This window comes from Chelonia mydas, chromosome 9 (assembly GCF_015237465.2).
Source record: "Chelonia mydas isolate rCheMyd1 chromosome 9, rCheMyd1.pri.v2, whole genome shotgun sequence".
Taxonomy (NCBI): Eukaryota; Metazoa; Chordata; order Testudines; family Cheloniidae; genus Chelonia; species Chelonia mydas.
Window position 1 is genome coordinate 3,927,122 of NC_057855.1, and position 23,085 is coordinate 3,950,206.

Below are 23,085 nucleotides of genomic sequence, written 5' to 3' on the forward strand. Positions count from 1 at the left end.
AAGTAGACAGGAAAGCCCCCTCAAGTGGCCTATACGCTCCATCCATTTCAGCCCAAGACCTGGCTGACGTCCCTATAACACTACAGCTGGCACTCACAGCGCATCCTCTATACACACGGGGCGAAACCTGCCACTGTCCAGAGAGCGCGCACAAGGCCTAGGTGCCACATAAGCCCTAAGACAAGGCCTAGGTACCCTATGGGCTCAAGTGGGACTTATGAGGTACTTTGGTCTCATGCCAGGGCCGCCGGGGGGGGGCAAGTGGGGCAATTTGTCCCAGGCCCCCTGAATCCTCTGGGCAGCCCTGTCTCATGCTGCCCCTAGCCACAGTGTTCCATGACACAGCCTCTAGGTGAAGGTACACCAGCGGGAATGAAGACTACTGCATGGGTGGGTGCATACAATACACACTGCTCCTTTCTGCTGCCTGCTTTCGTTCTCAAGCAAGCAGTGCAAGTCACGAGACCTGGGGTCTCTCCTCAGCTGTGTCACAGACTCAGTACGACTGTAGGCAAGCCACAGTCTTCACGGTGGCTCAGTTTTCCCCAGCTGCAAAATGGGGCGAATGACAGCTTCTCACGCTGAAGTTAGAGAAGTCGTGGCAAAATTAATGCTTGTAAATGCTTTGATATCCTTTAACGAGGGGCCCGATGCATGCGCTAATTACTGCCTTAAACACCCCACGGACACAGCTGTTCTGCCCCAGCCTCTTTTACTTCTGCAATTTTTAACCTACTATTATAATTTCCCACTAAGGCATAGCATCTGTCCATCAATGATAGCAAAGTAATTTACTGAAGGCACAACTGCCCCGTCTAAACGTTCTTCACAGTCCCGGCTCATCATGCTCTTGGAAGAGCGCTCCTAGAGAGAGATTCCAAGGGTGGGTGAGCTGCTGCGGTGGAGTATCTTCCCGTCGCCACAGAGCATGGCCCACGCCCCGTATCGCTTAGCCCACTTATTGTCAGTGCTCGCTAAGTTTCTGTCTGCGGGCAGGTTAATGGAAGGGGCTGGACAAAAAGTACTTCAAGACTGTCAGTCCACAGCCTGGGCACTCCAGTTAAGAAGCAAGCATCCCGTTCCTCGCCATGCATCTCATAAGGTCAAAGGCACACCGTCTGTGAGAACAAGGGACTAGATCGAGTTGGAGGGAGGGCTCGACTGCCCTATTACTGAGCTAGGGGAAAGCTGCGGAGTTGCCATCTAGCTCTCGGCTCCTCTAAAATTTTGGACCCAGGGATTTGTTTCGAGTCCCTCCCTAGTGATGACTGGTTCCTCCTGCTGCATCTGACCAAAGAGTCACTCTCTGCTCTAGGCCTTGCTATTGGGCAGGATTTTGCCAGTGGCTGGTAAACCAGAGGATATTGGGGCATTTCTTAACCGCCACATCAGTGGCCGAGTGGGGGGGGGGGCAACCGGGCAACCCTCTCTCTTCCTCTCCCTCCAACCAGCTCCCCGCTGGCGTACTCACTGCTTCTGGAGCAGGTGCTGCTGCTGCTGCCTGTACGTCTCGATCGTGTGCTGCGGGAGGGACTGCATGAGCTCCAAGGACTCCTTGATCTTTAGCAGCATTTCATACGTCTCCCGTCCCCGGACCTGCACGGTGGGGATAAGGCAACACTTAAAGCGCTTGGATCTGAAAGTTACCAAGCCACAGGGTAGGACTTCCGGCCACCTCCGTGATCTTCTGCTAAAGCCAAACAAACCACAGCAAAGCGGGAGGCAAATACCCTGGCTACACACGCTGTAGACGCTGGGTCTGAACCTGCAGTTCCATGGTCTATACAGGGGGGTCTGACTGCTGAGCCTGTCCGAGGAGATCGACTGAAGCTTCACAGTCCAGGTCTGGATTACGAACACTCAACATCTGGGGGTTGTTTAGATCAAAGCTTGTCATTTGGCTCCGTATAAATATACCAGGAAAATTCAGACCCAGCTGTTTGGCCCTCTTAGATAACGCAGCGGTAGGTACTAGAAAAAAATCCCACATTACATTCTCTTGAGAGGAGATTTCAATAGGCCTGGATTTTAATATCACATGCCCCAAGAATAGGGGTGCTTGGATTTGAGGGTTTGGTTTGGGCTCACCTCTTCTTTTAAGTGCACTGAGCTTTGAGTGCAAGGGCAACATTACTCACTGAGGAAACCAGTCAATTGGCAATTACAGACATTTTTTGCTCTTCATTTCTATTCCTGTCCTGTGTTTATTACAGCATATTTCATTTTGATCATTTTCTCTGTAGTGCTGATAATGCTCATAAAAGCAAAAAAATCCATCCATCTTGGCAAGAAAAGGGTCCAGTCCATTATTGCTGGAGGAAACTGGAGTTTCATAAATTCAGAAATGAGAGGGGAGAAAGATCTATTAGGTCATCCAGTCCACTCACCTGCCACTGCAGACGGTTCCCTCTGGACATTGTTGGGTGCTTTGTCCAAGCCATTCTTAAACAATTCAAGCAATGGGTCTTGCATTGCTCACTTGAAGGGTGAATTTAAGGTGCAGATTTGAAAAAGCTATTGCTCACCCCTAAAGCCAATAATCTGTTGATAATTGTGCATCATGGATGTAGTTATTTTACTTAGAACTAAATAAACAGCTCGTTTACCTCAATTCATTTAGATGATGCCAAAGGAATTAGAGGAACATGGGCAAAAAACAAAACAAGTACCAAGCTTACCGGTAAGTACAGGAGCTCGTCATCTGGAGTGCGACGTTTTTTGATAGATGTCATCTGTATCCCATGTGTGCTCTGCCGAAAAGCTGCAAGGAAAACCCCACAGTGCCTGATTAGAATTTGGCATGTCTACTGCTGCTGGGTTTTCAGTGAGATCTCTGTGCTCAAGACCTATAGGTTTGAAAAAGGTTGCTGGCTAAAAAGCACCTGCCAGGGCGTGAAAGTGACTTGAGGCATCCGTTTGTGGCTACGAAAGTACGGAGCTGACTTTCATATCTTTGATCGTGTATAAATGGCCTTGACAAATGGGAAATGAGTCAACAAGAGAGCGTTGGGCAAACAGAAAATCCACAACTAACTGCACTCAGGACAACAACTGGGTCTTTCCAGACAGTACAACGAATCTAAGTATCTCAGGGCTGCCTACCTCCCAGTGAATCATTACCATATTGCCCATAAAACTCTTTAAGAGAGTGGGTTGAGTGGCAAAGAAGTAAAATGTCTTGATGAGGTAAATCTCTACAGCTTGTTGCTCCAAGCTAATTCTGGAGCCTGGCTAAGTGGAAACACTGAGTATGCAGGAAACCAGGGCTGTTTGACTGGGTTAATGTCCGGGCTTAACTGGAGTCTCAAGTCCAGCCCCCCTTCGGTGGAAGGGTAGCAGACCAACTCTCAGACTGGTGTTCCATATTTAGGATACCTGTAACACTATTCCCAACGGACAGGATTTCAGTGCTGCTAGGGAATCTGCATGCTACCAGTGACATAAACGCTGTTGGTGGGATAGCAGGCCCACTCACTGCACCAAAGAGGCAATTTGTTTGAGAGCAATTAATGTTTAGCAGGTTTAATTCACTGCTCAAGCAGAAACCCTCCAAAGAGCCTTTTCTAAGAGAGCGGCAATTGCTCTTCCACCCAACATCCTCCAGCTCAGTCTTCTCCAATCTCAGTTGCTCTGGTACCAAAGCCAGTGTGCTCCCTGTGCACTGAAAGCTTTGGCGGCGAGCAGCCCAGCTGTGCCAGCTACTTACGGCGCTTCGTACCGTCACCGTTCTTTGTGCTGTCGGAGACTTGCTGCTTTCTAATGCTGTCCTCATCTGCTTTGCGGTCCCTCCCCGGACAAGCGCAAATGCGGGCTTCAAAACACCGGCGGCCTAGGACTTGTCCACTAGAGTGAGGAGAAAGAGGGAAGGCGTTAATTCAGGCCCAGCAATGCATATGCACATTGAAACTCAACACAACGGGGCAAGCTTTCCCACCCCCTACCTGGATCACAACCACAACGCCCCACGTCTGAACTAGAGACTAGCTAACAGGGGGCTGAGCTACCTGCTCTGTGCACCCATACATGCTGTTAACCACACAAACGGACCCACCCGCTGATCACTGCATCTCAGCTCGTTCTGTGAATCCCTGCAAGAGTACTGCAGCCGCCGAACGGCTGCTTGCCTTCGTGATGCAGCCACAGGGAATTCCCACCTTTGAGCATCTCAGAACTAGACACACGCGGAATTATTTCAACTGCCTCCACGAAGCAGCACGGCACAGACAGGGCTTTTGCTCTGTAGATCTCAAAGCAGCTCGCAAAGGTGGGCAAGCATCACTAGACCCATTTAAGAGATGGGGAAGCGGGCCTAGAGAGGCTACATGACACACCAGGGTCACATAGCGAGTAATGCAAAGGCCATGCTGGAAATAAACGCCAGCTCTCCTGAGGCTCAACTGATGCCCTGATCACTGGATCACCCTGACATGTAAAAAGAGGGGTGAAAATAATTCTGCTCTCTCCCCTCTCTCATTCTTAGGAAGTCTACAAAACCCTCCTGACCAGGATGGGCACAGGGAAGCAATGTCGCCTGGCAAACATAGGGCAATGCTCTCTCACTCCACCTTCCAGTGCTACCGATCTGCTGCGTGCTACTCACTCTCTTGTTTCCAGCGTTACGATGATGAGGATCGGGCGGCGGTTCATCCCGCCAACACAGCTGCTGTTGCACATGAAGTTGTACAACACCGTCGTGAACTCGGTGCCAACCTGGACACAGAGAAACCATGATAAAGGGGTGACTGCAGATGGAAGGAGCTGTGTATTCCTCTTTCCCCCACTAGCTACACTTATATCACGTCCTATCAAAGACGGGCCGTAAACCACAAGGGTTGGGTCTGGATGTCAGCTTTCTCAGAGCCTGGGGAAGTTCAGACCCTGGAGGGGGTCCTGCTTCAAACCCCTCTGTAAGTAGGAGGAGGATGAAATGAGTGGATTGAAGAATGAGTCAAATTCTCCTTGAACTAAAGCAAAGAGCTTTTCAGAAGTCCCCTCCCTTCCATGAGGGGCAGGCTTCGTTAGAGAATGCAGGGGAGAACACTGGACTGGGCACAGATCTCACACTTACCTGCGGTGGTTCATAGGGTACGAGTACACTTTGCCTTCCGGTGATGGGGTCTTCCACGTACTGAGCATGGCTGTTTCCTTCCACCCGGATCAAGTGGCTGGGAGGGGCGATCTGCCCTGCAGATGGAGGGAGGAGGCAGAAGGAAAGTTTTCCTGTAAAGTAAGCTCAAGCCCAGGGGAGCGTGATCTTCCATAAGCCTAGGACACGCTATTTTCCTTACTCAGCTGGCCCCCAAGGCCACGGATGTGATTATTATTCTCACCGCACGTCACAGAGGCAGGGAAGCAATTGCACAGATGGGGACCTGAGTCAGACCTGCCCAACGTCATGCAGGGAGTATGTAGCAGAGCAGCAACTTGAACCCGTGTATCCTGAACGCCCAGGCTCGTGTACTAACCACTGGACCGTCCTTTTCTGGCTCTCAAGAGGAAGCACTGCCATGCCTTTGACAGCTCCACAGTAACACATCTGGGGCCTTGTTCCAGAAAGCAACTCCATGAAGGTTTTCATCCCATGCCTGGCCTTGAAAAGCCTGTGCACAAAGCAACTGGAATCCTTGAAATCCCCACTCCTTTTACTCGCTTTCCAATCAATACCCTACATAACATGGCTGCCTCCTGCCACTCCTCCCTGACGACTAGACAAGGTGCAAGTGAAAAGAAAGGGATACAAATTATATCCATAGCAGTCTTTGAAAGGCATGCTCTCCCATTGGGCGGAACTCTTATCTCCCTTCTTCCTGTCCCTAACCCCCTGGCCAAACAACTAGAGTCCTTGCTCATTGCACTGCCTTGTCTAGTAGTTTAGATTGTAACCTCCCCAAGGCAGGATCTGTCCACTGCCATGCACAGCTAGGGTGCTAGATAAACACCACATCTGGGCCGCAAACCAGATGCTTTTCGAACCCACGTGAACTTGAGTAAGAGACAACACAGACGTTAAGTTTGGAAAAGTTAAAAACCCGGGACATCTTTAAAACAACTGGTAGCAAACTACTAACAGCAGGAGTAAGTAATAAATTAAGAAACAATGGATTGTTAATAAATTAATCCTGATCAGATAATGCTAAAAACGAACAGGAGGACAGTCTACAGCTCGAAGCTGGCACATGGGTGTTATCCTCCTTGAGGCAAACATCCCTACATCTCTGAGACATGGATTAAAGACTCAAGATGATATTGCATCCCGTTACCGGATTCCTTTCCCAATAGCATGGGAGACCATTTCTGAGTAGAACAGCTGCCTCTTGGAAAGGGAGCAAGTTTGGGGAGGGGTGGCAGCATTGGGGAGGGGAGGGCAGGGCTGAGGAAGAGGCTGTCTGCGCCAGCTTGGCACAGGGTCAGATGTTGACCCAGCCTGGGCAGCCTTGTCATTTATTTTAGCCCTGCCTTCCCAGGGCTGTACTGCTATATTAGTGAGAAGCCTCCAACCACACAGAAAGGAGGGAGGATCGTCAGGCCCTCTTGGGTTTGTTACTCAGCAAAACTTCCCTCTAACATTGGGCCTAGAATCCTATCAGGCCATGCCGTACCCTCTGGCACAGCCACGTGATGCCCACGCATGGGGGGTGTGGCTGAGGGCAGGTGCTGGCCCGGCACGTGATGTTCGCCTTACCCTCGTTGAACTCCCGGCTCAGCTCGTGGTTCGGGCAGCGTTTGACCACCTCAGTGACATGCTCGGCCTTCTTGTAGACTGGCATGGCGCGGATAATGGCGCCCTGTGGTGGCGGTGTCATGACTTTGACCTGGATGGGACATGTCTTGGCGATCTGGCAGTACAGCTTCTTCAGCTCGGTCGAGTACTAGACGGGAAGGGGGACAAGAGCAACATTAGTCCGTATTTGCAGCTGTCGGAGATGGGCAGAGAGTCAAGGCTGCAGAATTACGTGAGCTGTAACGCTCCGTGCTCGGGGGCTATTTGGTTTGCGACTGGGCATAGGCTGTGGATCCACTCTATTTATTGACTCTCCATGCATTTTACACAAAAGAAGTGTCAAGTCAAAGCTCCCCAGAGCCAATGCCGCTATGTGAAGTAGACCTGGCCTTTCAGTGACAGTTTGAACAAGCCTCGAACCCACAACCTTCAGGACTGTAATCAACCATCTTAACCCCTCAGCCACCGCACCTGAGAAAAGAAATGGAGATGGCCTAATTCTAACTACCCTGCATCAGAACAGCCCTGAGCCACAGGAGCATTTGAAAACCAGACCAGCATGCAGATCTGAACTGTCATCACATTTTGCAAGTGGGCTTCCTATCTCCTATCTCCCTAGTAGTCTGAAATGAAATCATGGACCTAAACACGCCTACAACTCGGAGGGTATTTGAAAAGGAGATCCCAGTCTGAAGTGTGCGAGTGGGACCCATCCCGAAGTATTTATTTATACAATATGCACTTCCCTCAGGGGCGTGCTAACGGTGACCTTATGTAGCCCCTCTATGGCAACCTTGCTCCGAGGATCTCAAAGTGCTAACTACCCCTCGCCGCAGAGAAGTATATCATCTTTTTACACGTGGGGAGGCCAGGCATAGAGAACTGAAGTGATTCGCCCAAAGAGAGAGACAGTCACCAGCAGAACCTGGAACAGAACCCAGAACAGAACTCGGGCAGAGAGTCCAAGACATGGGCCCTCATCAGTAGAGTACAGCTCCCTCTCCTGAAAGTAAGATGCATGTGGATGAGGAACACATCAGACTCCAGCTATGTTAGCTACAAATAAAACTATTACCCTCCCCCTTCCATCGGTGTGTCTGCCACAGTAAGGCCCCAGTTCAGCTCAGCACCGCAGCACATAAGTCCCTTTGGTTCAGGGAGACTTCAGCAAAGCACAGGTGCACCCCACTATTATCAATGGATTTAAGCAAGTTCTTAAACGCTTAGTTCGCTCAGAGCCTAAACCCTTTTCTCTGGATTCTCTCCCTGAAGGTAGCGTCCAGTCTTCTCTGCTCCATGAAATACTTCCACAGACACTCCCCAATTCCCTCCCTCCCAGACTACGTGACCACAGCGGTTCTCCGGCCCGTGTTACGCAGGAGGTCAGACTACGTGACCACAGCGGTTCTCCGGCCCGTGTTACGCAGGAGGTCAGACTACGTGACCACAGCGGTTCTCCGGCCCGTGTTACGCAGGAGGTCAGACTACGTGACCACAGCGGTTCCTTCTGGCCTTGGAATCTATGAAGTACAGAACTGCCTCCCTAACCACCTGAACCACAGAAATTCCTGGCATTCTCCCACTGACTTCTATTAATTTCTTCTCGTGGAATGCGAGCAAAAGCCCCAAAGTGGTTGTTTTCTTTAAAATGTCTTTAACGGCAACAGCTCATCTACCTGCTCCCAATTGTTCAAACAAGGAGCCAACAGGTAACCGATGCCAGCTGGCCATCACATCCTGCCGGTACAGGAGAGCCTGGCACACATATGGGTAGGTGGCTGGTCATGTGGCAGCAAAGGGATTAGCGACTGCTATTCGGGGGATTATGTGCGTTTCAAAGGTTACTCGCAGCAACATGCAAGAAAACCAGAGTCAGAAGAACTGGGGAGTAGGGGAAGTGACTCAAGGCCATCCCACTGCCCAGGAGTTTGACACCATTGCAGTCGAGGTGCTGCAAACGTTTTAAGTTTTCAGATTTTCTAAAATGTGAAGACAAAGTTATGCAATCTGTTTTATGTGCCTGCAGGCTAGAGATTAAACACACAAAGGATTTACCCAGCCTGCGGAAATGGAGAATGTGCCAAACAAAGACAGGTTGCGAAACACAAATCTAGACGGTGACTTATCAAAGGCTTCTTTTTAACCTGTAATTTCGTATTTATTCTTTTTTATTAAAAAGTAATTCCTTGCACAGTTAATTCACTGTTATTTTAGTCCGAATGCTACCGTACCATATCCCCAAGAAAGGAACATTTTAAAAAAGAGCCATCCACATTTTAAAATATCGGGAAGTTAAGCAACAGAATTTTAATCATGGCATCACTGTGGTACCTGTGTGCTGCGGCTCAGAATTTATGGAGTCAAATGAAGTCGCTAAGGTTACAAAGCCAAATAACACTAATGGAAACTAAGTGTCCAAATCCCCTAGGCAGCTTTGAAACCACGCACAGCCCAGCATGGTTCAATAAGAAGGATAAAGCATGTGCTGTAGGGGACAACATGCTAGATGTTTGTAAGTGTTTGGAGAGGTAAACAACAAGGAGGAGTCAGAGTAACAGCCGTGTTAGTCTGTATTCGCAAAAAGAAAAGGAGTACTTGTGGCACCTTAGAGACTAACCAATTTATTTGAGCATAAGCTTTCGTGAGCTACAGCTCACTTCATCGGATGCATCCGATGAAGTGAGCTGTAGCTCACGAAAGCTCATGCTCAAATAAATTGGTTAGTCTCTAAGGTGCCACAAGTACTCCTTTTCTTTTAACAAGGAGGAGGAAGAACTTCAGCTGGTCCAGGGCAGGTACAAACGAGGTGTAATGGGTAACATTACATTACCAGCAGGATCTTTCAAGTCAGGTTCTTTGAGTGACTGCTGTTCTTTTCAAAAAGGGAAATCTTAGCAATTTTCACCCAGGAGAATCCCAGTGTGTATATGCACAGAGGGATCACTTTGATTTAAGAAATGCAGCCAACGTTGGAGAGAAATGCAGCAGGTTTTTAACACGATGATTTAGGACAAAAACAAAGAATATTGCATCCATATAAAACTGGAGGGAAAATTATTAAGCAGACAGAATCTACCTTCCCCTCATGAAACTTGGCCAGGTCGCTGGAGATAACACCTTAACCTGTGCGACAATGTACAGCATCTTCTATGATGTGGATTGGAGCGTTAGATCTCATTTAATGGAACGAGTGACGGAAACTTGGAAAAAATTCATTCCTCCCAGGAGAGGAGAGGCCCCCTGTTTAAGCAGCGATAATGAAGATTCTGGGGCCTGTTCTCACAAGGCCCCGAGTACTTGTCTCTGACAGACACAGGCTGGAGTTCAGCGCATCACAGGACCGGGCCGAGCATGACACTTCACACACCACATGCAGCTCCCAGTGTATAGTCTACTAATCTGTTCTTTGTTCAAGGCATCATCCGTGCACTGCAAAGAGGAGCTAGGAGCCATATCAAGAGCAGAAAGGCAAGCGGGCACTGAAGAGGAGAGGACAGGGAGGCTTACTGCTCCCTGACTGGGCCAGTGGTTCAAGTCTCACCAGGGCAGCACAAGGGATAGGACTCTGGAAATCCCAGCCAAAACACAGCATTCAAAGCCATCTTGGGCAACACGGCCCTTCAGCCTACAGTCACCGAGAGGCCACAGTCCTGTAAGCTCAGTGTAAATCTGTCCATAAAGTACCTGCTGTCAGATATTAAATAAAGGCCCTTGGCTTTTTTCCCCTGCCAAACCCTTTGTGGTCATTTGTAATTTGAGTCCTAACTCTCTCTATTGACACAATAGACGGGAACAGCTCGTTCACGGTGACTTCTAATCAGGTCAGTGATATTATTGCATCTATGTAACAGAGATATGAAATATATTTTTAAAGAAGGTTTGTGTCAGTGAAAACCTTGGAGACAGAAGCGCTCTGTGCATACACAGAAGATGTGTATATTTGGGATGAAATGGAAGACCTCTCAGGCAGATTCTTCTTCAGATGTGCACGAGCTGCAGCCGAATTGCTTGTGTGCCCAGTAACATCCCTGGTACACAAGGCATAAGGCAGGAACTGACTGAAGCAATGGTCAAGCTGTTTTGAAGCACCTACATACCAATGCAAGAGCACCACTGCGTGCTGCAATTCAGAGGTGAAGTATCACTGAGGCTGCAACATAAACAGCGTACTCAACTCCAGACACAGAGATGGACAATTTGGGGAGAGGTCACAGATGGTCCTCAAAAGTTACCAGATGGGTCCTGGGACTAGGTTGTGAGGAAAGAACTAAACATGCCATACTGGTCTAAGTGACAATGAAGGGGTTAGAAGTCTACAAAAAAGCATAGACATGAGAGAGAGAAGTTATTTTTCAGGATTACAAAGAGGTGTAACTGAGTAATGGGCTCTGAAACCAAGAAAGGAAATATCTGGACTTTGTTCCAATAGCTGTATTTGCTAGGGAAATAAATATCCCAATGGTAGTGGACCAGTACGTGCCCAGTTATGAACAGTTCGGCATGGGCTGAAAGATGGACTAGCAAACCCAGTTAAGACTTTTTATACTGTAATCTTTTCTTCTAGAACTGGCAGAAGCCAGAAAATTAAGCCAGAGTCAGCACTTCATCCTCATTTGCACTGTTGTTTTTTTGGAAGAAATTAATATCATGGTATAAATAAGTGGAAACTGGCAAGTTTGGACCAACTTGGTCAGATGCTTTACAAGGTCAATATCCTAGCTCCCTCGTATTACGTAATCCAAATGGTAGGATATGCAGGTAAGAGTATACCAATGAAACTGACTGGGAGGAGAATACTGTAAGTTAGCTTTGCTCAATACACTGGCCTGTCATTTTGAAGCACGACAACTGTTGTTATCCATTAATGGGAACAAGAGCTGAACCAACCCCCCAGCCCAGGGAGCTAACCCTGAACACGCCGGAGAGAATTTCTGTTCCATGTACAGAGCAGACAGTTACTTAAGACAAATGCGTTAGAAATACAGCCCAGCTAGATGCCCTCAGCTGAGAGAGAATGAGAAGCTTTGCTTAGCCTTTTCTTTGGGGTTCAAGCTCCGTGTGTCATGTCCAAATAAGCAGACTCAGATTGCTAAAAACAACAGTAAATTCTGCTCTTTGACTAATAATACGTTTTAAAGGAAAAGAAAAAACATTCCAATGACTCCAGCCCTGCCCTCACCACCTGCCTGAGCAGACATACTATATTACACACTCTTGGCATCCCCACTGGTAATTCAGTATCACAATGCGTACACATGCCAGCTCACATCAGCCGACACCTGTCTGATTTCTCAACAAGCCCCCTTCTCCTTAAGGTGGGTAAACAAAAGGTTTAAAGAAAAACCTTTCAGCTCCCAAATGAAGCAATTTCAGCTAGGTAAAGGAAGGGTCTCTTGGAAGGAACTGCTCTGTTTGTGCAACACAAGTCGCGTGGGCTTTCCATAGAGTAATGAACTCCCAGGCAGAACTCTGATGCAGCAAAATCCCTGACATGCTGCTTTAATTCATAGATTCCCAGGCCAGAAGGGACTACTGAGATCATTTCATCTGACCGCCTGGATAGCACAGGCCAGAGAACCTCACCAAAACATTTCCACACCCATATCTTTGAGACAACCATCCAGCCTTGATTTAAAAATGGCCAGTGATGGAGACTCCACCAGGACTCTTGATAAGTTGTTCTAATGATTAATTATCCTCATTATTAACAATTTACACCTTATTTCCAGTCTGAATTTGTCTAGCTTCAGCTTTCCAGCCATTGGATTGTGCTATACGTTTCTCTGATACACTGAAGAACTCACTATGAAACATCTGGCTCCCATGTAGGTTCTTACAGACTGTGATCAAGTCACCCCTTTAACCTTCTCTTTGTTAAACTAAGGAGATAGACTCCAGAATCTCAGTAAGGCAGGTTTTTTAATCCTTTAATCATTCTCGTGGCTCTTCTCTGAACCTGCTGCAATTTGTCACCATCCTTCTTGAGTTGTGGGCACCAGAACTGGACACAGGATTCCAGCAGGGATCACACCAGTGCCAAATACAGAGGTGAAATAACCTCTCTACTCCTACTCAAGAGCTCATTTATGCATCCATGGATCCCATTAGCCCTTTTGGCCACAGCGTCGCATTGGGAGCTCAAGTTTAGCTGATTATCCACCCCCATAAGTCCTTTTCAGTCACTGCTTCCCAGGATTGAGTCCCCCATTCTGTAAGCATGGCCTACATTCTTTGTTCTACATGTGCATATTTACATTTAGCTGTATTAACAGATCGCTGTGTGTCAGTGACCTGTCCTCCTTCATTATTTACCATTCCCACAATTTTTCAGTCGTCTGCAAACTTTATCGGTGACGATTTTATGTTTTCTTCCAGGTCATTGATAAAAATGCTCATTATGTAGGGCAAGAACCCATCCCTGCAGGACCCCATTAGAAACACCCCCAGTCAGTGATGATTCCACATTTATGTTTACATTTTGAAGACTATCAGATAACCAGTTTTTCATCCAGTTAATGTGGTGCCATGTTAATTTTATATCGTTCTAGATTTTTAATCAAAACGGTGTGCAAATCAAATGCCCTACAGAAGTCTAAGTATATTATATCGAACGCTATTCCTTTTGTCAATGAAACTTGTGATCTTAAGTACCTCTTTAAGGTCCGTCTCAATTTCCAAGCTAGTCAAGTCCCTGTGGCCCAGCAGGCTTCTAAGTAAGAAAGGGGCTCACCCAACACCAGGAGTGCCCATTGTTAATGCCGAATACTTATGAATATGAATAGAATCTAGGATGCTAGCTAGTGAATATAAGATCCTCTATCTTCAAGTCCCTTTCACTCAGAACAATAATGGTTAAAAACAACTTACAACCTTCCCCCAGCAACTCACTTTTTAGTAAAGCTCATTTAGTTTGGGATTAATTTTAAGTTGCAAATTCACGACCCCGCTTGCCTGCAAGTTTTCCACCGGTACACTGCAGCTGAGATACTGTCCGAGAAATAGGAAGTCCTCTGTCACCAGAGGGGAAACTGAGTCTCTCTAAAAAGAAAAGGAGTACTTGTGGCACCTTAGAGACTAACCAATTCTGAATGCATCCGATGAAGTGAGCTGTAGCTCACGAAAGCTTATGCTCAAATAAATTGGTTAGTCTCTAAGGTGCCGCAAGTACTCCTTTTCTTTTTGCGAATACAGACTAACACGGCTGTTACTCTGAAACCTGAGTCTCTCTGTTCTGCTAGCTGCCAAAACACACAGTGCGTAGAGAATTCGGACACATGCATTTTGCAAATTCAGACACATGCAAATACTGGGTTTCAGTTTTTTAATTTTTTTTGATCGTTTGTTCATTAGCAACACACTCTGCTAGAAGCTTAATTTCCTATGTGCAAAAGCGTTCCAAGGAGCAACGCCAAAGGTTACACAAACAGATTCCTAGGGAATAAATGCAAACGGCTTAAGAAAAGCCAGTTTAAGTAATTCTGACATTAGAATGGTGTGGAGGGGAAAATCCCTCTTGACCCAAAATAAAATCTACAGATTATCTGAGACCAAAGCCATGTTTGCTGGCAAGTGCTTATAACATCTGCCATTCACCAAAGATGTATGAACAAGATGCTTGTGAGCTAGTCTGAATTCAGAGCCTGATCCAACAGAAGCTCAGTCAGAACGGGGGGGGAATCACATTGGGTTTCCCATGAGAATTCACACTCAGCATTGCTGCAAGATCCATCCTATAAACTCAGGAGATCCTTGTCTTGACTGCCAATGCTGTTGCTGCTTTGGGTACAGAAAGAGCTGTATAAAGCCAGGTTCCATTCTCCGGAAAGAGAAGGGAGATCAGGGCTTTCTACTAAACCTGCCTTTCCTACTGGCGAAGACGCCTGCTGCATTCAAAACACTGAAACCAAAGTTGCTGCTCAGTGGTCATGTGTCCCGCGCACAACACACCTGAGAGCCTCCCCCCAGGCAGGGGCTGAGCCTGAGTGGACACGGAAACCAGGAAAGCTAACGGGAGCTGAGGGTGCTGATGAGCAGACCCTATGTGAGGAAAAATAAGACAGTGCTTTTGGAGGTGTGGCTCCTCACGTCAAGGGAGAGTCAATGCTGCCCTTCTCTTGCACTCTCCATGCACTTTGCAGACCACGCTGAAAGAAACCTAACATACTTGCAAAGGAGGAACACATCACCCTCATTCTGGCATATGGGGAAACTGAGGCACAGAGAAGAGACTGTCTTGTGCAATGTCCAGCCACAAGATCACCCTTTGCCCCTCAAAATGTGTAGGAATAAGACACTGTGCAGTGCCTAGGCACAGGTGTATTCACTGCATAGGCAGCTGCGGAGTCTGCGTGACCGTGGAGAAAACCCCACATCCTCGCATTGACACACAGGATGTGAGGGGCTGTCTCTGAACGAAAGGGCTCCTTTGCAGTTCAGCTTCACTGTAACTCCCTTTACCGAGCACTCTTCCCCCCCTGCTCCCCACTCCTCTCTCTCGCTCTGCAGACTGCTGGTTGCCAGACATGTACGAATTGCGCTGATGAGCTATTAAAATCCTTCCTCCAAGCGCTTTTCCCCCAAGAGCCGCAGCCAAAGGCCGCCTGTTGCCACCTGTCAGTTGCAGGGATTAATTACCTGAACGGAGCTGGGAGCGGCGCATTCTTCGCCCGGCCGCGCCCACTAAAATGTTGACATCAGGCAGGTGGGCCTCATATCTGTGCTGTCTGCAACCGTGAAGGGGGGCTTGGCGTGGGGGCGGGGGAAGAACGCAGCTCCACAGGAGAGAGATGGGGAGCGTTTACACTGCAAACCACAAGACGACGAAGGGAGGAATGTGTCACAGTAATTCTTTGTTCCCTTGGGGCACGACAGCACTAAATGCTCTTAACGCTGGACTGGACCCCAATGGCAGCTGCTCCACCTTGGAAGCTTTAAAATAAAATAAAAAAAGCCGGCCCGCCTAGGTAAAAGGGGATGGGGAGGGGTGGCTGGGAGGAGGAGAAGAATGGAGAACTGTAGCCTCCAGGCAAGAATTCAGAACTGAGTCGGGTGTGTTGGGTTCCCCCCACCCCCTCTGAGGGATCAGCTAACCCTTTACCCATTTCTCTGTCTGACACTTTGGAGCTGCTGGGATTTCTTACTAATTATATTTCACCTCGCAATCACTTGCAGGAGGCAACCAGGAAAGAAAAATATAAGCAGGGTGCATACAGAATACACAACGGGATCACAGTCTCTCGATTCTGGAGGACTGCGTGTCTGAGTGGTACCCAGGATCGCTGGAAAGCGTACCAGCAGGCTAGCTGCCATGAGAGAAGGCCACTCTGATCCCTGGACGGGGATCCTGAACTCCCCGAGTTATGTACATTTCCAGTCCACAGACAGTCTCAACCCGGAGAGAGCACACAGCTGGCCCCTCTGAAATTCAGTCTCTGAATCCGCACAACTAAATTATTATTATTTAATACTTTCAGCAGGATTCTCTGCTTTCTTCAACTCCATGAGCGAAAACACTGGAAGATCAATCTGCCACTATACGTTCAAGAGTGGAAGACTTGGCAATACTCAACCCCCCGACCCTCCTAAACTGAATGCTACTGTCCTTGGCTCTTGCTCGTATAAATTCATTCAAGGACTTGTGCTTGGAGTCAGCGGAGATGGAATACTGGAGCAGCTAGAATGAAAGAGAGACGAACCCTCAAAGGAGTCTATTTTCAAGCAAAAATGCCCAACTTTTGAACATTTTTATTACAAAATTTCATGTTGGTAAAGATCTATTTTCACATGGAAACGTGTGAACGTGTGACTTTTCACAACCTTCAGTGCAAAAATCCTGAAACATACATTATGAATAACTGTGTGAACATTTTCACAACTTTGTACAGCCCTACAGTGTTCAATACAGGTCGCACTGCCCAAACATACTAATGCAATGTTATGATTGCTGCGGAAAGCTGTAACTTTTCCATTTTTTTTGGTTTACGTATTTGAATTCTTTACCTTTTCATTAATGCATTTCTCTCCTCTTTTGGAATTATTTTTTTAAAGTTTTTAAATTTAAATTAAAAAAACTTCATGCAACCACTCAACTTACCACAACCAAACAATCTATCTACCCTCACCCTGGACATTCTGCTTGTATGTTGCATCCATTTTCACTGTGTTATCTGGCTCTGTCTTTTTAATTGCAGGCTCTTTGGGGTAAGTACTGCATTCTCCTTTGAGTCTGGAAAGAATTTAGTACATTTTGGGCACAACCACTGTCTAAAGAACAACATATATGAGATACATCATTTCACATGGGAAATTTGTGCAGAAGAGGGGGTCCTCAATGAACTGACGCTGAAGACAATGGGCCAATCCTGCAGTCCTCCCTATACAGACAGAATGCCCATTGACTGCAGTATCTGACCCGGTGTTACTAAATACAGTACAGGAATCTCATGGCATTAAGTGATTTCTATAGTGAGATTTTTTTTTCTTACCCCAAAATTAAGAAGCACCCCCAACATATTCTTGAATCTAGAGTTGCATACACAGTATGAACACTAACTCCTGGCCCACTCAGGATAGTGGTATCAAGAGGACTCAGCCACTGGCTTCACCTCTAACATACATGGCTTTCTGAAAATTACACGCTCACTCAACCACAAGTTATGGGCTGGATGCAGGAATCACAGAGTAAAATTTTCCAGCCTGTATTATTCAGGAAGTCAGATTAGATCATATGGATATACAGGAGTTTTGTTTGTTTGTTTTTTTACAGGGTGGATATTAGATCATCCATCTCTCAACTGAAAACATCCTAAGTCCTTGAATCCGAACAAGGGTCTGCCCAGATAGGACAGAGTGTTAAGTCCCACCAACTTCAGTGTGGCTCTACACAGGGTCAGCCTGCATGGATCTGAGCACAGGATTGCAGCCCTGAGCTGATTTTTCATGTTATCCTACAGAAAGGGTCAGGTCAACAGGGAGCCACAAGTCAGGGTCTGCAAGAACAAATCTTCACAAAGCCCGAGACAACTTTCCAAGCCCCCAGGAATCTCAGTAGCTGTGTGCACATGTAAACCTGGAAGGGAAACGGACTGCAGGCCAAGGTGAAACTGCTGTCCTCTCAGCTTGCACCACAAAAGCAAGACGCTGCAGCCAAGCAGTGAGCACACTGCACTAATAGTGGAAAGCAAAACCCAATTTGACGTTCAACCTGACAGCACCCCGTTAGCTGCGAGGCTGCTCTGCACTGAGCCTCCAGCAGCCAATACTGATAACCATTTCCTTCCCACCTCCCGTATTTATAAATACGTTTTACACACACCGGCCGCTCCCAATTAGCGCTGGGGATCTTCCTCTGCAATTGGAGCCACTGCTGCATAATGGGAAAAGTGAAATTCATCTTGAACATGCCGCAATCTTTCATTTATCACTCCTAATGCAACAGAATTAAAGACAGGCAAATCTCTGTTCAAAACAGCACACTGAGCCTATAATTTTCAAAGGAGCCTATAGGAGTTAGGCCCCAAATCCTACTGAAATAGGAACTAGCGACCTCCAACACCCATCCTTAGGGTTCAACTGAACTGTATAGCAGCTGATACATTCTAAGTTACAGGCAGCCGTGGTTTCATTAACTCATCCTTCCAGGAACGATGTTGAGCACCCCTGGATGGCAAAACATCATTAACTGCCTCTTGAATTCCCTTCAGGCCGTCACATGCACCAGCCTGACTCAGCATAACAGGGTAGGCAAGGCACACGGGAGTACTAGTGCCTTAGCAGAATGATTATCTGGGTTCTGAGCCTGCTCCCAGCTCTGTATCCGAGCCCCTCCCTGCTATACACTGCTTTGCACGTGTGAGACACCTTCTTTCACATATTCATAGATTTCAAGACCAGCAGGGACCATTGCGATCACCTGGTCTGACCTCCTGTATAACACAAGCCACAGAACTTGCCCCCAAAAAACATCCAATCTTGATTTAAAAATTGCTGGGGATGGAGAATCCACCACGACCCTTGGTAACTTGTTCCAGTGGTTAATTACTCTGACCATTAAAAGTGTACAACTTATTTTCAGTCTGAATTTGTCTGGCGTCCACTTCCAGCCACTGGATCGTGTTAGACCCTAGACTGAAGAGGGTCTCTGCTAGATTGAAGAGACCATTATTAAATGTTTATTCCCCATGTAGATACCTACAGATTATAATCAAATCACCCCTTAACCTTCTCTTTGTTAAAAAAGAATAGATTGAGCTCCTGTAGTCTATAGTATAAGGCATGTTCTAACCGTTTAATTATTCCCATAGTTCTTCTCTGAACCCTCTCCAATTTATCAATATCCTTCTTGGTGTTACTTTAATATATTTGCTACTTTATTTTCATTTTAGTTTTAAAACAACCCTCACACTAAGGTGACAGATGCAGTGACTTACTGAGCATCCAAAGTGTGCAGTGTATCCCTACTGAAAGATTATATACTTAAACTGTCACCTCTTAGGGGCAGGGACCATCTTTTTGTGCTGGATTTTTACAGCACTCCAGACATTGCGGTCCTGATCCAGGACGAGGGCTTTTGGGTTCTACATCAATACAAATAATAAATAATGACAAATGTCACCAACCTTGGCTGCTATTCTATCAAAAGTGAGGTTTTACAATAGTTAGATTTTAGCACAATGCTCTCTGGTTAATTTTAATTATTTTAATAATTTCATTTCCCCCACTACCTCCAAAAACAAAATCAGAAAGACGAATTCCCTGTGAAATAAGTAAATAAAAACGATGTGTTCTAATATTTTGGCAGAATGGGTATGCTGGCACAGTGAGAATTTAAAACATTTAAGAACTGGACCATAAAAGTCACTTTCATTACTGAAAGTTAATGAACAGTTCAATTTCATCTGACAATCTGTACATCAAGTTTCAGAACACGTAGCACCTTTTGGAAGGGAACCGGAGCAGCAGTTTGGGAGAGGTTTCTTTAAAATCTCATCTCATTCTTCTCCCCTGTATACTTCCATCTCCCCCAAAAGATCAATCACTGGTTCAAATCCATCCAATAGAGAAGCAGGGTTGCTGCAGGTAAAACTATGCTTATTTCTTTGTATTTTAATGTAAACTGTTTTAGTTGCATTGAGAGATGTATCTGCTAATGAGGACACAGACAAGTCACTCAGGTCCTGATCCTGCAGACACTAAGCACATGCTTAACTTGAAGTGTCTGTGTAGTTCCTTTGAAGTCAGTGGAGCTACCAATGTGATTACAATTAAGCACGAGAGTATTTGCAGGATTGGGGCCTTGGTTTAGAAAGGTCTGGATTCAACCCCCATTTATGGGAATCGGAGTCTTTCAGTGGACTTCAGTGAGAGTGGAACTGGGGCCAAATCTAGAAAAGATGTGCCCAGAACGGTTCACCCACTCCCTACAACACAGGCGAGCTACGGCTTTCAAAGCCATGCTGCACAGAACAAGCACAGAATGCCAACTTCTCAAAATACTGAGACCCAAAACTGTTTTGTTCAGAGACTGCTTTAAGCCAGGCACACGATAACGATTTCAGATTCCCTTCTTCCATGCACAGAGTGCAGCTGAGAAAGCGTAAACGTTCCGTTCTAAAACGCAGCTGAAGAGGTTTCAGGTTTGCTTCTTATTTTTGTCCAGATCGTGCTTGTTTCAGGTTGCGTTGTCCAGGCATGCTGCATCATGCCAGTGGAGCTTCATGGTCCATCCTGCCTGAGGAAACACTGTCTGAATCACCTGACATCACACTTCCGAGCAAGTATTTTTTCCCCTCCTTAAAGGTACAAAAGTGGTTGTTAACCCAGGCTGACAAATTGAGACAGCGAAAAGCAAAGCAACTCAGAATCACTGGGTAAAAGAGGTGGCAAGAAAGAACCAGAAGGAAAATAGCAGCACATACAGTCTTTCCACCGACTGACTATTTCTGCGCACACTTATTCGGGAGAGTGCTCAGAGTAGCGAAGCCAAGGCACAGTTGAGTGGTCCTGTTGGCCACTGGGTGTTGGGATCACGGAGCTGTGCAAGGCTCTGGGGTTAGTTTGTGCCAGTCTACCATTCATCTGGGTCTTGACCTTTGAGATCTGAACGTGGGATCAAAGCCAACGCAACAATGCAATGCAATGCAATGCACAACTTTGCCAGCTGCACCGTGGTTTGTTGTTTTGGGACCAAAATAGGTTCCATCCTCAAACCACAGATCCACCCTTGTCGACTACTGTACGCACACGCAATAGAAAGATTAACTGTTATTTATTAGCATTGCTGTAGCGCCTCTGATCCTGGACCATGACCGCATTGTGCTAGGCGCTGTACAGCCACATCAATCCACATGCCTATTTGAAACGCTCTGCATAGAAGACAGCAGTACAGACCGAATCTTGCAGACCCCTGCAAAGCTGGCCTGAGCAATGCTTTGTAGCAGGAGTTGAATCACAAGTTCTCTCTGACATCTCAACATGAAGCCCATGATCTAGTGGGCCGAGCAGAAAACAACAAACTAGGAAGCCCGTCATTCTAATCTGGGTTCTGACACTCACTACAGCTTCCCTATCTGTCAAATGCGTTTACCTTCCTCCAAGGGACTTGTGAGGATTAGTGTTTCCAAAGCATCACTAACATGTTTTCTATTACAGTACTGCTATTCTAGAGGGAGACCAGGCCAGAGGGGAGACCAGGTTATTAAAAACGGTGAGTCTGTCCCAGTGAGCACTAGATGCCATCTTGGTTTGACAAGGAGCCCAAGGGTGCCCCAGCCCTGCAGAGGTACCCCAACGTACTTCCCAGCAATACCCCAGAAGGCAGGGCACTCGGAGGGGTTGAATGTTACAGCCAAACTCCCAACTTCTACTGCACGTAGCATGGCTGGTTTGCTTTAGTCACACATCCGGGCTATCCGGGTTCCAAGGATACCAACAGCTAACTGCTAAGTCAGGCGACATCCAACAACGGTGGCAGAAAAGTGCAACACCTGCCCCAACAGCCAAAGCGGAGTGAGCAGCGTTGTGCCCTGGCACACAGAACAGCACCAGGCCAAACCCGAGCGGCGCTGCGACCCCAGGTCTTCAGGCCTGGAGCAGGGAGCCAGGCCCGGCCTCGCGGGACAGGAGCTGCTGCTGCACGGTAAATGCAGGACAGGCTCGCTCTCCAAACCACATCCCCACCTGGGCCTGCCCTCCTGGCCGGGTTTAGAGTAGCAGTGCCGGGGCAGAGGATGCTGCTGCGGGCGGTCGGTGCCCCCTTGGCAGGGGGAGGAAAACATTGGTCTATGATTTTGGAGCCTAGGCGGGTCATGAATAAAAGAAACTGTCGCTGGTGGGTCGCCTTACTAAAAAGTTTGGGAACCCCTGAGCTAAGGGGCGGCTACGAGGGAGCCTGGGCCGACAAAGCTTGCTGTAAAAGAGTGCAAGGCAGCGGAGGGTAGAAGCAGGCTGGGGGGCTACCTGCAGAAACGCTCCCTGGTAGCTGCTTTCCTTGCTGCCCCTGCCCTCCCCCTCTGCTCCCTGCCCCTCGGGAGGGGAATTAGATGGACTTAGACTCTCCCTAGATTCATGGGCCTGATTCCGAGGTGCTGGGGAAGGAAGAGGCTGGTTTGAATCGCATGTTGGTTACGTGGGGTCTAGAGGGAGTCAATGTGGGTGTAATTAACACCATCTTTGGGTTCCTTTAACAGGCAAGTCAGACTCATTTACACACCTCGGCCCACAATTTGAATCCTGGGCACATCAGCTCCTCTGTCGTGTTTCGTGTCTTCCCTTCTCCAGTAACTGATTCAGAGGATCAGCTTTCAAGCAAGTCTGTTGCAAACTCTTAGCCTAGCCGTATACTACCGGGAGCCTGATGCCTTGGCATCACCAGCTCTCTGGTTACAGTGTGCCAGGCACTGAAAGATGCTGACAGCAGCGCTTTTTTGCAGACTGCTAACAGGGGTTAATCTTATTCAAAAGAGGGGATTCTCAGGCTGCTTGCTGTCTCCAGCTAGCCTCAGAAGCTGGTGGGGATTGGTGAAGTAGGACATTCCCTCTCAAAAGCTGACATGAACTCATCGGATCTTGAATTTGTATGTTTGACAAAACAGAGTAGCTCGGGCCTACACAGTCTCTCCCCTAGTTTGTTTATCAGGTGGCACCACACAGAGGTGCGGGTTTCTGTAGAGTTATAACCCAAGGGACTCTGGCATACACAAACCCAAGCCAGATTGAAAGACAGATGCACCAACCTGAACCACGCTGTCTAGAATGTGGTTCTATTACTTACACGCAGTCACACTCACAACATCCTAGGGGCTTTCTAGACAGAGGAAGCTACTGTCTCTGCCCCTACAAGCTTGCAATCTAAAAAACTTACAGCA

The 23,085-nt window shown here is 47.3% G+C and overlaps 1 protein-coding gene across 10 annotated transcripts in view; it reads right to left on the reverse strand.

The window, feature by feature from the left end:
• The window catches only part of TP63 (tumor protein p63), a 147,365-nt gene that overhangs the window by 16,145 nt on the left and 108,135 nt on the right, over positions 1-23,085 (reverse strand). For 7 of the 10 annotated variants that reach the window (XM_043522574.1, XM_043522573.1, XM_043522578.1 and 4 more), the window contains 6 exons: positions 6,683-6,869; positions 5,069-5,184; positions 4,601-4,710; positions 3,707-3,843; positions 2,679-2,761; positions 1,472-1,596 (listed from right to left, as the gene is read on the reverse strand). In XM_043522574.1, the coding sequence (XP_043378509.1) occupies positions 1,472-1,596; positions 2,679-2,761; positions 3,707-3,843; positions 4,601-4,710; positions 5,069-5,184; positions 6,683-6,869 (758 nt within the window). The remainder of the gene's footprint in view (positions 1-1,471; positions 1,597-2,678; positions 2,762-3,706; positions 3,844-4,600; positions 4,711-5,068; positions 5,185-6,682; positions 6,870-23,085) is intronic. The other 3 variants (XM_043522579.1, XM_043522577.1, XM_007057826.4) reach the window with 1 other exon arrangement.